Below are 15,329 nucleotides of genomic sequence, written 5' to 3' on the forward strand. Positions count from 1 at the left end.
TTCTTCCCCCAAATGCTTTTGTTATTGTCACCAGTGATCTCCAGGTGTTGCTCATTCCAGTCTTTATTGTATTAGACCTATCAGCAACCTTTAACAGAATTAATCACTTCCTTCTCCATGATACATATTTTTTTTCACTTGATTTCCAGGACATCCCACTCTTTTGGTTTTCTTTCTACCTTATTGGTTGTTCTTTCTGTCTTCCTTCTACTCTTCCTGATCTCATATTGTTGAAGTGTTCTAAGGCTCAGTCTTTGGTTCTGTTCTTTTCCTCTTCCTACTTTTTTTTTTTTTTTTTTGATGATATCATCAAGTCTTAATGACTTCAAACACCATCTGTATACTGAAGACTCCCAAATTCATATTCCTAGTCCCCCCTCTTTCTGAACTCCAGACTCAAGTATCCTGTTGTCTATAACAGGATTCTTTAAAGGTATTGCAAACTTACATGTTACAAACTGAACTCCTTTTCCTCCAAAACCTGTTCCAATCTTTCTCACCTCACTTGATGGCAACTCTGTTCAGCCAGTTGCTCAAAGTTAAGTATTTGGAGTCGTTCTTGACCCTGCTTTGTCTTCTAGTCCATCAAATCCATCAGTGAGTCTTTTGTTGACTCTCTCCATAAAATATATCTAGAATTTAACCATTTCCTACTATTTCTGCTGTTAGCACATTGATCATCTCTTCCTTGGATGTCTATTATTAGTCATTATGATTTGTTGCTTGGATTAACAGTAATAGTTCTAGCTGGTCTCTCTGCTTTCTTCATTCCTTGCTTCTTTGCAATCTATTCGCACGCAATAGCCAGAATGATACTTTTAAAATATAGGTGAGAAATTGTATTAAAATGTAAGATTCTAAATGCAATGTGTTATCTTAGATTGGATCCTGGAACAGGTAAAAGATATTAGAGGAAAAAATGGTAAAATCCAAATAGTCTAGAGTTCAGTTAGTAGTGATGCACCAATGTTGGTTTCTTTGTTTTAATGAATGCACCATGGTAATATAAGATGTTAATATTAGAGGAAACTGGGGCAGGTGTATATGGGAACTCTGTGTTATTTTGCATCTTTTCTGTAAATTCAGTATTACTCCAAAATAGAAAGTTTATTAGAAGGAATGTGAAATTACTTCTTTGCTTGAAAACGTTTTATGACTTCTCATTTGATTCACAGTAAAAGCTAACATCCTGACATTGGCCTACAAAACTCTACATGATCTGGTTTCCCATTACCCTTGGTATTCTCTCCTCGCCTCACTCTGTCTCAGCCATATTGGCTGCCTTGTTTCTTCAGTATACCAAGCCCACGGCTACCTTAGGGCCTTTCCACCAACTGCTTCATCTGCTTGGAATGCTTTTTCCCAAACATCCAAACAACTAAATCTTTCATCTCCTTTATGTATGTGCTCAAATATCACCCTTTCAAGAAAGCCTACCTCAACTTCCTTTAAAAAATTGCAACTTTGCCTCTTTAAAATTAAAAAAAAAAAAAGAAAAAATTTTTTAAAAAGTGGGGGCTCCTGGGTGGCTCATTTGGTTGAACATCTTACTCTTGATTTCGGATCAGGTCATAACCCCAGGTCTTGGGGTTGAGCTCCATGTTGGGCTCTGTGCTGAGCATGTAGTCAGTTTAGGATTCTCTTTCTCTCCTTCTGCTCCTGTACCCCTCTCTCCTGCTTATGCTCGCATTCTCTCTCTCAGATTAAAAATAATAATAATAATGAAAATAAAACCTTTAAAATTGAGACTTTGTAACTATCCCCCTTTCCCCTACTGGCCTCTATACTCCCAGTTTTCTCTTGTTTTATCCTCTCCTTTTGCTATAGCTTATCACCATGCTATATATTTTACGTGTTTTTATTGTTTTTAATCGTTTGTCTCCTATTAAACCATAAGTTTTTAAAAGGCAAGAATTGTTATCTGTTTTGCTTCCTTATGCCAAATTCTAAAACACTGTCTGATGCATACAAATGTGCATGTTTTGGTTAAATGAATGGACTTGACTGGTTATTTGAATTTAGTCATCCTTGATTTGTAGTCATCATGAAACACTGAATTGTTGATCATTTTCATATATCATGTTGTTTCTTGCCTCCAAGCCTTTGCTCAAGCAAGTTCTTGTGCTTGGAATGCCTTTTCTTATCCTTTTTTCCTTTTTCAGTTTTTAAGATTCATATCAGGTGTAATTCAAGGAAGCCTTCCTTGAAATGTCAGGCTGGCTTACATGTACTCTTGAGAGGAGGTACCACCCTGTCTCTGCACTTTACAAACTTGTAAAATAATTCCTTTTGGGTTTTTTTTATTTCACTAGAGAGTTGGGAATGTGTCTTACTCATTTTGGGAATATCTAAGCTTGGTACATAGGGAGCATTCAGTGAATGTTTTAATATAATAATGACGTGACCAAAGTCACTGAGCTTTGGAGCAGTAGAATTGTGATTTCAATCCGAATCTTCTGAGCATAAACTTTAACTCTATTTGCTAAACTGTGTTTTCTAGGAAAAGGTGGCTGTCCTTAAAATAGAAAAATAGTTCTTTTTATACAGGTAGGAGGTAGTTAATGCATTTTATAGTCCTGGGCAATTTGCTTCTTGTCATTTGTGAAGCTGCCAGTGCTGATGAGAACATGAGTTGTGCTTTTTTTTCTAAGACACTGGCTGAAATAGATGAACAGAGGGTTATTATAGTCAGCAATTTTTAATTTTGATGAAACTGGGCTCTTGTTGGGATAACACTGTTGAGATTTTTGTTGCCCAAAGGGGAATGCTAGAATTCCAAACTGCTCATGAGGCATTCATGCTTTTGCTAGACGCCTGCACTGCCAATAGCTTTAAATTAAACTTTTGCTTGTGTGTCATTGGGAAATCCCAGGCTATTTTCAAGATATTGCAAAGATTTTCTTCCACTGATATGGAAATTGCTGTTAAGATTGACTTAAAAATGATTAGTTTGTTAACATGATTTCTGATAGTTGGCCCCCATATTAGGTAAATTAATTTTGCATTTAAAATGCTATATAATCTTAGATAATGAGCTAGACTTCCAACTACCTTTTATGGTAAGCATTCTGAATTTAAACTCTCCTCTGAATATTTTTATCATTGTTGTAGTCTGTAAGCCAATCTTTTTGTAATGTTGCCTAGCCTTTAGTACTAACAGAAGAGGAGATAATTTAACTCTATAAATTCTGAAAAGGCTTCAGCAGCTTTCAGCCCCATTAATGGGGATGAAAATAATGATTAGGCTTGGGATTAAGTAATCAAAAACAAATATTCCTTGGAAGGCATTCCTGATTTTGTGCCTTCTTTGAACTTTACTAACCCTGTAAGTGTCCAAAATGTTGAAATCAGCAAGGAATTCAATCTGGTCTTTATGTTAGAGGATACTATTAGCTTACTTATAATTTTATCCAAATAGTTAGTGAGAATGATATTGAATAACGTAAGACCTTGCTCAATTGGAACAGAAGCAAGCTGCTGCTTAGAAATTAAGATGCTCCCATTGTTGAGGAGACTCGTCAGAGTCCTGACAGTATAAATATTGACATGCTGAGATATGTCAATATTTACCATAGAGTTTGGAAGTTGCCAAGTTCCTGTTTAAGAAATGTGACCCTAGCATTGAACACAGTATATCAATAAATAAGGGACATGTCCAATGAACAGCTGCTGAGAGAAAGTAGGATAACATCTGTGTAAACTTTGGGGCACTTAAAGTTAAATTAAAAAAAAATATATTGACAATTCTTTGGTAATTTGTAGGTAGATATCAAATAGTAGGTATATAAATAGTAGGTATATAAAATAGTATACTGATATAATTGCATATTTGGGCTTAATTTATGTTTTTAAAAAATGACAGCATGGTTGCAATTTATAATTTTATAAATTAGTTGTGCAATGATACTCATCTATAAATTGAATCAAAGTTTCTTGCCTTAATACTGTGTTTGGGAACCAACCTCATCATCTTGCACATTATTCTTATAAAAATTGGCTCAAGTCAAGACTTAGCTATTACTTTTGGGAAGTTTATGCTCTGAGAATTTAGCAATAGAAAAAACATAAGTTTGTGAAGTTTAAATGTGATGAGAAAATTTGTTCTGTTATTATTTGACAACTATGTCTCAGAAGAAAAATGAGAATAAAGAGCAAGTAAAGTTGATATGTTTGGTTGAATGTCATAGTTCACTACTGTTCTCATATGAATATCACTGTAATAGAACATTTGATGCAAAGTAAAGAGACATTTGAAGCTTTCCAAGTCATTGGAACCATACAAACAATCTTCCATCTGTTTTGCAGACGTCTAGAAAAAGGTTAAACTGAGCGTTCTTTGAATGATAGTCCTAAAACAGTCCTAGAAGAGCGTTAACTATGGGTATCGAGACTGACCCTCTTGTTGCTTTTCTTATAACAGAGATTGATGGCTTTTATATAGTAATTGAATCATTTAACCACATCACACTGTTATGTTTATATTGTGAAGAATGGATGCAAAGTATAATTGAGGTTGTATATTCTGCCAGGAGTTACATTTATTTCTATAAAGATCTTATAAACATAAAAAAGCAAATTGTATTTAGAGGTCCATAAAAGTCTTTTAATCTATTCTTTTCAGTGTAGTAAAGATGGAAGAGAAAAAATTTTAAAATTTAAATTGTTTTGATCCCTCTTGCCGAGATCATTTGTCGATACTTTGAGGTAAGCTGTTGAGTTTTAAGGAGAAAGCATTAGACTTATTAATTAGTGATTTTTAAAACTTGGAAAATGTATTTTTGCAGTGTCACCAAGACTTGAACCTTTGTTTTGAATATACTCCCCCCCCCCCCCCGGAACCTTAGGATTATGACCATTATGCAAAGTTGGCTCCTTGACCAGTTGTCTTCTTGAATCATTTGTTACCGATTATTTATCATGTAGTGATAACAAAGTTGCCCAGTCTTTTCAAAATGTCATGTGTTTTAGATGTGATGAGAGTGTAAGCGTATTAAGCTGAAACTGTAAAACTTGCTGTTTGATGTTGAATATTATAAGTTTAATGTTTCCCAAAGTTTGGTACTCCTGTCACTGATGGAATACACAGTTTGCTGACTTACAGCCATTCTGCAGGTGTGAGATAATTGAGGTATGAGATAATTGAAGTTTAGAGAATTAAATGATTTGCTGAAGTCTACACAACCAAGGCATGACAGTGAGGATTCATACTGAAGTCTGACTGATTCCAAAGCCTAAAACAACGTTCTTGGCCTCATACCTGAACCATCTATAGTTAGATCTAGATTTTGGTACCCCTGGAATCAGATCTGAGCTGCTCCCCACACCTCAGTTTCACTTTCTGTTCTGTTGGTTTTGTTGTCAGCGGCTTCAAGCTCGCAGTGTTAGAACATCAAGTCCAGTAGAGAAGAATGTATATCCAAAGTCCTGGAATTGAGCTTCACTGGTCTTTGTGGTCCTGACTTGAATCATGTGCTCATCTCTAAGTTAGTCAATGGTGCATGACATACCAGTATTTCTGGTGTAATGCTTATCACATAAAGACTGTTACTAAAATGTCAACACTGAGTTCACTGCTTCTTAAATAGGGTCCTAAGTTTTGAAGTGTTAAATTACATATTTAAGTTGTATATTTAAGAATATCTTTCTAATAGATGATGTTTTCTCTTTTTACAAAAGTACTCTTTCACAACGTAATCAACGTGACGGTCAAATAATACTTACTGAACCCTCTTCTTTTTAAACATTTTACTGTGAAAAAATTTAAAAATTTTGAGAGAATAATTTTGAGAGAGTAATAGATCCCTGCGTACCCATCACCTAGCACAACAATTATCAGCTTGTTCATCTTTTGCTCTTTTGTTTTTATCTTGAAAATAAATATGTAATTATTCATCCAATTAGGAATGGGTTGTTTATAACTTACTATCATTTGAACCATGTGAAGTCTTTTTTTTTTTGTGTGTGTGTGTGTAGGTTAAAAATTGTTAAATACTGGCAATTTCATATAGTTCCTGAATAGTTGTGTATGGCTGAATTAGGTAGTGTCACCAGTTGAGGATATGTTGTAGGGATCTTTTTTTCAGGTTTAACTCTTATTTGTACCCCAATCTTATTATTCATCGTCTGGTTGCCATTGGAAGTAGGCAGATAAATGGGTACAGTTGTAAGTAAATGGTGGGTTTGTGAATGGGGGAAAAAGGACAGTGCAAGTCCTATTTCTTTTCCAGAAAGTGTGTTTAGTTTGATTTCATTTCTGAGCAGCACATTTTTCAAGTAGGATAGACTGTATATATGCTTAATTGATGGTATTTCATAGGAACACCCTCACTCTTCTGAAATTAAAATACAAGAGAGGTGTCAGAATTTCAAGGCTTAAGAAATCATAATTACTAAGTTCTTAATGAAAAAATGACTGTTGTTTAGCTAATGCTGTATTTCAGGTATTATCTTATCTCTTCAGTTCTGTTAAGTGTCATTCTCACATGAAACTCTGCAATTAGGACTGAAGTGTTCTTGTGAAAGTTTAGAAAGTTTCCAAAATGATAAGTACACTCTCGTCCTTTCTGCCAAGTTTATTTGTAATTAAGAGTGTCCATTTGATGAAGATAAAGGAAGTTCTGGATCCGTGGGTCCAATTTTCAGGGCATTTCGGATCGAGGTGTTAGATTTTATGTGGGAAATTTATTCAGGCCTTTTATTGTTTTTAAATACTTAGTTCATTGGGTAAAGAAAAAAGGAGAGGAAGTGAACTTTAAATGAATCACTGAAACTAATGATTATTAATGGTGTTTGTAAAAGATAAGCAGAGGAAATGAGCAGTAATACGATATTTGGAATGGCAGCAGCTGGCATTCCACAGTTATAAGAGAGGTAATTGAGAATGGACTATGACCATGGCAAAGATGCCTTAATTTTTAGACTTATTTTATAGTTCTAATGCTTTATTTCTGAAGCATCAGACTATTAATGTGTAACTTGAACTTAGCTGTATTTTACAAGTTTTTGAACAAGATTATGCCAACAGTCTTAGCTATATTTTACTCTTACCTTGGGCAGCCGTCCATCCTAATTTGCGTGGGGTTAAGAGGGTTACTGCACGTGGACTTTCCGTGTTGAAACCAGGAAAATCTCAGACAAACCTGTACCTCTGGTCCCTTTACTTTCATTCCTAAATTACTAGAATGGGGATAATATTGACATGATTAGAAAAATATTGAATAATATTATGTTTTTTATCATTAAAGTTTAGGTAACTGGAACGTGAAAACATTGTTTCAAGAAATGATTTCTTCTATAGAAAGTTAGCTTAATATTTTTAATTGCTTTGGAAATTTAAAGGTAAATTGATTAAAAAAAAAACTGAATTTACCCTTTAGGTAGGTGCTGGCATGCTATTAATTAAAATTATAGGAAAAAAATAATGAAATTTCTAGGAATGAGTTATTAATTAAAAAGTCTTCAATTGGGAATTCTGTTAAGATTAGTATGGATAATCAATGCTTTTAAAAAAATACTAAACAAATGGGAAAATAGTCATCTTCTTTGCATTTAGTTTTCCTGAATTGTGTGACGTTTGTCTTATTAAAAGTAAATAGCCCAGTGTTTGTGACATAAACCTTTCTTTCCTTTTTATTAATATATTTGGTCCTGTCCTTGAATTTTTATAATATTATAGAACTTAAAAAAAAAATATTACCATGCTTTTGGTTTACAATTTACATTTTTTTTTCTTTTCCTCCTTAAGAAAAAAATAAGGTTAAACAAAATAACATGATCAGGAATCTAATTACAGACTCTTAGTGGCAATGTGCTGTGTGCTAATCTTTATTCTGAACTCACTTTAGGTATCAGCCTACTTTTCTCAACAAGGGGGCACTTAAGTTAATTGCTTCATTAGAAACATGCATTTAGTCTCTTCTGATCTGGCATAGCTGCAGAAGTTTGAACACCTGCAGCCCAAGCAGCTTGAAAAGAAGCTGTAATTTAACTATAAAGGAAAATAAAAGAAGCTCAAGTTCAAAATGGTGTTATCAATGATACAGTGTTGTCACTAACTTGAGCTGACCTAAGAGAGTTGGCTTCTGCACTGCTTCTTATCAGCATCCAAAAGGGCATACAAAATTCTTTGTAAACTAATTTAAAAAGCGTCTTGTTTATTCAGAGGCAACTGTGAATGGTATTTGTTCAGAGTGTAGATCACATCAACTGCATACCAGCCAACAACTTATTTCTCTCCTAAGAAGGAAGCCAAGTATCAGAGACACAAAGTACTAAAGATAAGCTTCTCAATTCTCAACTGTTCTGAGCTCTCAATAAAGCTACTGATGTACAAATTGGGGTGGGACCCAACTGTTTCCACCTGCAGGCATGTCTTAGATCCTTGGCTCTGGCTGGGAGAGGTGCTGATACCAGTGCGACCTTTAGTGCCCTTAGAAAACAAAACATAGGCTTTCTTATGGCCCTAATCAATCAGTCCCTCTGAAGAGGATTCCACCCCTTTCTTGAAGTATTCTTGGGGCAGAAAAACTATGGCTGAGTATTCCCATTTATAGGGCTGGCGAAAGCAAAGACATCATTGGTTTGCCCTTAGGAATCTTAAAAGACATGGCAAATCATCCTTTCTTCTGCTTTGTGGTTGGTTCTTAGATATTTTGTATTTGATATTTAATGAGGGGGTGACCTCAGTAAGTAAAGAATGAATTTCTTTCAAAAGTGGTTCAAATAGTATATTATCAGGAAATTAAAACTCGGTTGATAGAAGACATATCTGAGGCTACTGAGGCACTCACTACAAAGTATTTACAGGATACTGACTTGCGCTATTAATATGCAAGTGCTTAAACGTGACTCACAGCATCCACAGTTTCAAATCTGAGTACAATAAAATAATGGAATCTTTAAAATAATTTGATTTAGTTTTAGCTATAAAAACCTAGAGTTGACCAGACATTGGAAAATATTTGAAACATGAATAATTCAAAGATGTTAAAACAAATCTGATCCCTAAATGTCTTTTTAACATTATTGAGGTTAAAGCCCTGTATATCATTGTGAAAGTAGGATGAAGTATCTGAAATAATCAATTTTAGACTACTTTGTGTCAATAATTAATTTGTCTTTTGGCCCCCCTAGGGTAAAAATATCAGTGAAACCAGTTGCTTTTTATCAGCAGTTCTAAGTGCTGAGTTTATTTTTTCACAAAGTTACATTAATTGCTAACAATAGCCATGTTCTTGAGGCTTATTTAAGATGAAATAATCAGTGTCAGTATCTGTGTGTTTGTATATAAATTCTAGAGGCAAAAAGTGGCCTTCATAAGTAGTTTCTATTACCCTCCCCCAACCAAAGTTGTGGATTTGAGGCCTATGAGAATTATGTAAGGCTTTTAGCTATGTGTCTTTTTCAATGAATGGCATAGAAAAACAGCAATATGCATTTTCCAGTAATTTTCAAATTTAAGGATTACAGAGCATGTGGGTAATTAGCTGCATGGTAAGTGGTTTTGACTAATTGATTTAAAAGAAAATATTCCCAAATGAATAAAGCATTTCAGAAGTAAGCACATCTAGGCAAAAAACAAAACAAAACAAACAAAAAAACCCCCAAAAAACAAAACAAAAAACCTCAGTGTAGGAAAATTTTTGACTAAATGAAATATTTAAAAAGAATTATATTTTTTCAGTGATTATGTTATAGTCAAGTCTACAGATTTGTATATTTTTAACACAAACATGCTTAATTGATGTGGCTTCAAGTATGGTTATTTTAAAACTTTGTCTCTTACTGGGAAGAAGAATAAACATTCCTCTGAGTACACTTTAGGTAGCAGTTAGAATTATTGTTAATTTATCAATTTAGAGGTATCTTACATTCTTAATTTTAGATACTCTTTCTTTTATTCTGGAAATTGCCCTGCTTCCTTACGCTTTTTATTGTAAGATAGAATAGCTCTAGCATTCTATAATTAAGCATATCCTCCACTCCCAGAAGATAGAGATTTGTAGTAAAATTGGTTTTGTGAAGAGCTGACAAAGTGAGTTGTTTTTATTTTCATATTCAATTGTGTGAAAAGCTGACAAGGGGCGTTTCTTCATATTTCAGTTGTTGGTATTCTCATGTTCAATTGTTAATTGAGAAAAATAATATGCTTTATGAGAATGTAATAGTTTTTTTAATTAAAAAAATTAAAAAAAATTGTTAATGTTTATTTTTGAGAGGGAGAGACAGAGTACAAGTGGGGGAGGGGCAGAGAGAGAGACACACACACAGAATCCAAAGCAGGCTCCAGGCTCTGAGCTGTCAGCAAAGAGCTCGATGTAGGGCTTGAACTCACAAACCGTAAGATCATGATCTGAGCCGAAGTCTGACGCTCAAACGACTGAGCCACCCAGGCGCCCCAAGAATATAGTAGTTTTAAATTGAGAAAGTGAATTAAAACTGCTTTAAGATTTTGCTCTTGTTAAAACTTACTAATCAGTTGTCAGTCAAGTGTCAGTTAACAATTTACTTTGGATTTTTGCAGCATGTTATACATTTTGTTCATAAAAACGGAAGAAATTTTGTACCTTCTCCCTGAATAAAAGATTAAAGAATTCTTTTTTGCTTTTTTTTTTATTAACAAAAATTTTTTTTTAATGTTTATTTATTTTTGACACAGAGAGACGTAGAGCATGAGCGGGGGAGGGACAGAGAGAGAGGGAGACACAGAATCTGAAGCAGCTCCAGGCTCTGAACTGTCAGCACAGAGCCTGACGCGGGGCTCGAACTCACAGACTGCAAGATCATGACCTGAGCTGTTGGATGCTCAACCGACTGAGCCACCCAGGCACCCCAAGAATTCTTTTTAGCTTTTTAAGGATCATCTAGCAAGAGATTCATGCTTTGTGATTAAAGAATAATTCTAGTTTTTCATCTTTGGCAATTTGTGTGCTTTGTTCCTGGTTTTGACTTTTTGTAATGTTTTTTTTTTTTCTTTTTGTAATGTTTTTTTCTTTGTATATTTGTAATTTTTAGGGTAGTTTTTGTTTTGGATGTTGGTTTCTACAGCTTAAGTATCTCTCTTTTTTTTATAAAATTTTTTCAATGTTTATTTTTGAGAGAGTGAGAGACCGAGTGCGAGTGGGGGAGGGGAAGGGAGAGAGGGAGACAGAGTCTGAGGCAGACTCCATAGTCTGAGCTGTCAGCACCAAGCCCAGTGTGGGGCTTGAACTCATGAACTGTGTATGAGATCATGACCTGAGCCGAAGTCAGATGCTTACCCGACTGAGCCACCAAAGTGACCCTTTCAGCCTCTCTTAATGAAGTGCACATGGTCAAGGGATATTCCAGTATTAGAAGGAATATAGTTATTTGGTTTGAATCAAATATGTGTCATACCACAGTTTGGTAAGTTTGAGGTCAATTTGGGCAAGATTCTAGAGTAAATTAGCAGAAGAATGGTTTTTGTATTCATAGAAAAAGAATCTCTAATCATTAGAAATGAAAGTGGGATTAGTAAGAAAAGTCTTTACTCTTCATATTGGTGAGCATAGTTTTTTTTTTTTTTTTCAGCACACAACTTGGGCAACTCGTTTGGCACTTGCAGGCTTCTGTTTTATTTGTAAAAATTATAAACCAATATTGAATAGAACTATGATTTACTGTTTGATGCTTGGTTAACTATTGTACAGTGTTCTATTTTACTAATATTTCCTTGGTGCTTTGTGTAGCTGAGAGACCAATATAGAAAACCTTATTATTTAGGGTGCCTGGGTGGCTCAGTTGGCTAAATGTCCACTTTGGCTCAGGTCATGATCTTACAGTTTGTGAGTTTGAGCCCTGCTTCGGGCTCTGTGCTGACAGCTCAGAGCCTGGAGCCTGCTTCAGATTCTGTATCTACCTGTCTCTCTCTGCTCCTCCCCCACTCATGTTCTGTCTCTCTCTGTCTCTCAAAAATAAATAAACATTAAAAAATTAAGAAAAAAAGAAAACATTATTATTTGATAGCCAAAGTTTCTTACAAAAATATTAATTTAATTATTTTATAACAGGTGACCAGAAATGGAAAGAAAAGTAAGCAGAATTTGTTTTGCTTCTGAACCAGATATAATTCATTTTCTACAAATTGCTTGGGAGAGAACGCTAGCAGCTGGTTTTGTTATTACACTTACTGATGGTCAGTCAGCATGGACCGGAACAGGTAATATTCAAAGCAAGTTTTTTAAAGGTGAAATTTCAGTAATGTGCTGTTTTTTAGTCCTCAGTGATACTTCATATTAAAATGTTTCTTTAGTAGGTACTGGGTAAAATGAGCATGATTGCTTTTACTTGGTATTGCTGTCTAATTTACGTGTAGATTTGTAAGATTGAATGCCATTTTATATAATTAATAGAAGGATAGATAAATAAGCATGTAACCCAGTAAATTCTGGTTAGTAGTTTAGTCTTAATACTTAGAGTTGGTCAGGGTTTTTATTTTTTTTTAATTTTTTTTTTTCAACGTTTATTTATTTTTGGGACAGAGAGAGACAGAGCACGAACGGGGGAGGGACAGAGAGAGAGGGAGACACAGAATCGGAAACAGGCTCCAGGCTCTGAGCCATCAGCCCAGAGCCTGACGCAGGGCTTGAACTCACGGACCGCGAGATCGTGACCTGGCTGAAGTGGGATGCTTAACCGACTGCGCCACCCAGGCGCCCTGAGGTCGGGGTTTTTAAATGATGTCTTTATACAAAACATAGATAGTACTTTATACATATATGTATTTTCAGGACCCCAGGGAAATACTGGGAGGCATAAGAAGGGGGGTTGGCTGGGCCAAGGGATTGTGTTGGCTTGGAGGAGTGGGGTGGTAGTGATTTGCTTTTTGTTTCACACACTTATATTGTTTGAATTATTTTCTAGTATACATGCATTACATATGTAACAAAAACAAAACAGAATCCGTGGTGTAAAATTTTGTAAATCAAGGTTCAAACTGTATGTGGTATTTTTGCTATTACTTCATGAAATAGACTTTTAATTTATGTTTGGCAGTGATCTTTTAAAAAGTCTGATGCCCCTGCAATTAATTATTTGTGGAACATGGCAGGTCTAAAGTGAAAATACATGGAATTATCTTTTGCTCATATAGCAGTTTTTATACTCTATTAAAGTATTTTATTGAAAGATTTGAAAAAGTATTTATGCAGTTATGTAACAGTCATTTCTAGAGTTATGTTGTAAATAATGTTTTAGGTAAAATAAATTTGTCATGTTAATTTATATACCATTTGTATCTTCTATCAATTTTGAAATATTTCCCTAAAACTTGTTACTGTAATTATTATATCGTCTTTTAAAATTACATGGTAAAGTTTTCTTTCTTGGATGTTAAAAATTCTGTTACACAGTGCAGTCAAACTGAATTTATACTTGCAGAGTTTATTTATTTATTTATTTTAATTCTCCTTTTTTGACAGCAAGGAATGCCGATATAAGTATTATTAAAATAAAGAGTTTTCAAGGATAATGTTTACAGTGCCTGTTATGGTCTCTGTTTAAGCTGTAAATTTCCTTTTTTTTTTTTTTTTAAGAGCGCAAGCAGGGGAGAGGGACAGATGGGGAGAGAGAGAGAGAGAGAGAGAGAGAGAGAGAGAGAGAAGCTTAGCATGGAGCCTGATGTAAGGCTTCATCTCATGACCCTGAGATCATGACTTGAGCTGAAATCAAGAGTCAGATGATCAACCAGCTAAGCCACCCAGTTGCCCCAGCTGTAAATTTCTATGTAAGAGAAATCAGTTGTTGCCTTTTATGAGTCAGAAGAACTTGTCAGGTTAGTTCTGTGTATGCTGGTAAAGGTGTACCCAGGTGACAATAGCTCTGTTTTGAAAAGGAGGTGCATAGGGTTGAAGATCATAGCAGTAGGTTAATGCCAGTTATCTGGAGAGAGAGCAGTTTCAACTGCACAGCCCAGGATACGGGTCCTAGGTGAAGTGGTTGCTTGTATGTAGGGAATACTGAATACTTTCTTTATAACATAGATATTCACAATTGACAAATGGCTTATTCTGTATAATAAGTTATGATTAGACAGATGACTTTGAGGTGCTTTAAGAGATGTAATTATCAAAAGAAAATATAAATTGTAATCTAGTTAGTAAACTTCATTCACCAAAGAAAAGAACAATAAAATGTTGTTTTAATTTTTTTTTTATTACTAAGGATTGGGAATAAACGAGTACTCTGATTAACTGTTAAATCTTGATTTAACCGGAAATTTAAGTTGAATTTACATTTATGGAACATTTTGTGTATGTCAAACAGAATGTGCTGGCAGTTGTTCTTAATACTAGTATTATGAATATTGTTTCGCTAGGCTAGATTAATTAGGAGCAAGGAATGCATGTGATTCATCAGTTATTGTTTAGAAGTATCTAGACCAGTGCCTAGAAAATACATGCACAATAGATATTCAAAGAGAGAATGAAAAGATGCCTCAAATATATAAAACTTGCCAGGAAAGAAAAGAAAGAGAACCATTTATTTTAGAGTTAGCATGTTTTTTAATGAAAACTCCAGTTGTATATTTATTTAATGTTGACATTAGTTGTAAATGTAGTATATTTTGCCGTTTGTTTTCCAGCTAATGAATAGTGTGAGAAAAATGTGATGTATGATTTCTGTATCCTTGGTGAATTGTTAACATTTTGGCTTCCTTACTAAACAGGCTTTCAAACAGAACATTTTATAATGCACCATATATGGTCATTTTATTTTCAAAAATATTTAAGTTTTAATTTCACAAATGTTTTATATCTTTCATTATTCATTTCTGTTTTCTTGTGTACATTTCAGGGACAAAGTATCAAGCCAAATAATATAACATTGTTTCCATGTTTAGTTAAGGCTTATTACATAAATATGACTTGGTTTGGCACTTTATAGATAGACAATAACATGATTAAGAACATTGAAACAATTACATAATTGAAACATGAAAATGGATTTCCTTCCTATACCTCATCCTGTTTTTTTGTACAATTTTTTGATTGCTGCAACCTTCAATTTGGATAATTTTTTTTCTCTTTTCATTTGAGTGAAATTAAAAGGATGTGGGGTTCCTTTTAATCTCCCACACACTAAATTCACTGATTTCTTTTCCATTAGTAATGTTTTATCTAATGAATGTTTTGAGGTCTAATTATCATGTGGTCTGTCATCACTTCAACATTATAGAGGGTTATATCGCAGAGTTAAGTCACAAAGTAGGTTAATGATTGATGACTATTATGTGACCTTTATAAGAATTTCAGTCAGTGAGGAGAAACGTATATTACCCATCTCTAGAGTAGTTTAAAGTTCATTGAAAA

General features: G+C 34.3%; 1 protein-coding gene across 5 annotated transcripts in view; it reads left to right on the forward strand.

The window, feature by feature from the left end:
* XRCC4 (X-ray repair cross complementing 4) overlaps positions 1 to 15,329 on the forward strand; it is a 316,828-nt gene that overhangs the window by 1,483 nt on the left and 300,016 nt on the right. For all 5 annotated transcript variants that reach the window (XR_006716996.1, XR_006716992.1, XM_045497214.1 and 2 more), the window contains exon 2: positions 12,030 to 12,178. Coding sequence is in view for 3 of the 5 variants with exons in the window: in XM_045497214.1 (XP_045353170.1) it covers positions 12,040 to 12,178 (139 nt within the window). In the remaining 2 variants the exon portion in view is untranslated. The remainder of the gene's footprint in view (positions 1 to 12,029; positions 12,179 to 15,329) is intronic.

The sequence above is a fragment of the Leopardus geoffroyi genome, chromosome A1, assembly GCF_018350155.1.
Source record: "Leopardus geoffroyi isolate Oge1 chromosome A1, O.geoffroyi_Oge1_pat1.0, whole genome shotgun sequence".
NCBI classification, from domain to species: domain Eukaryota; kingdom Metazoa; phylum Chordata; class Mammalia; order Carnivora; family Felidae; genus Leopardus; species Leopardus geoffroyi.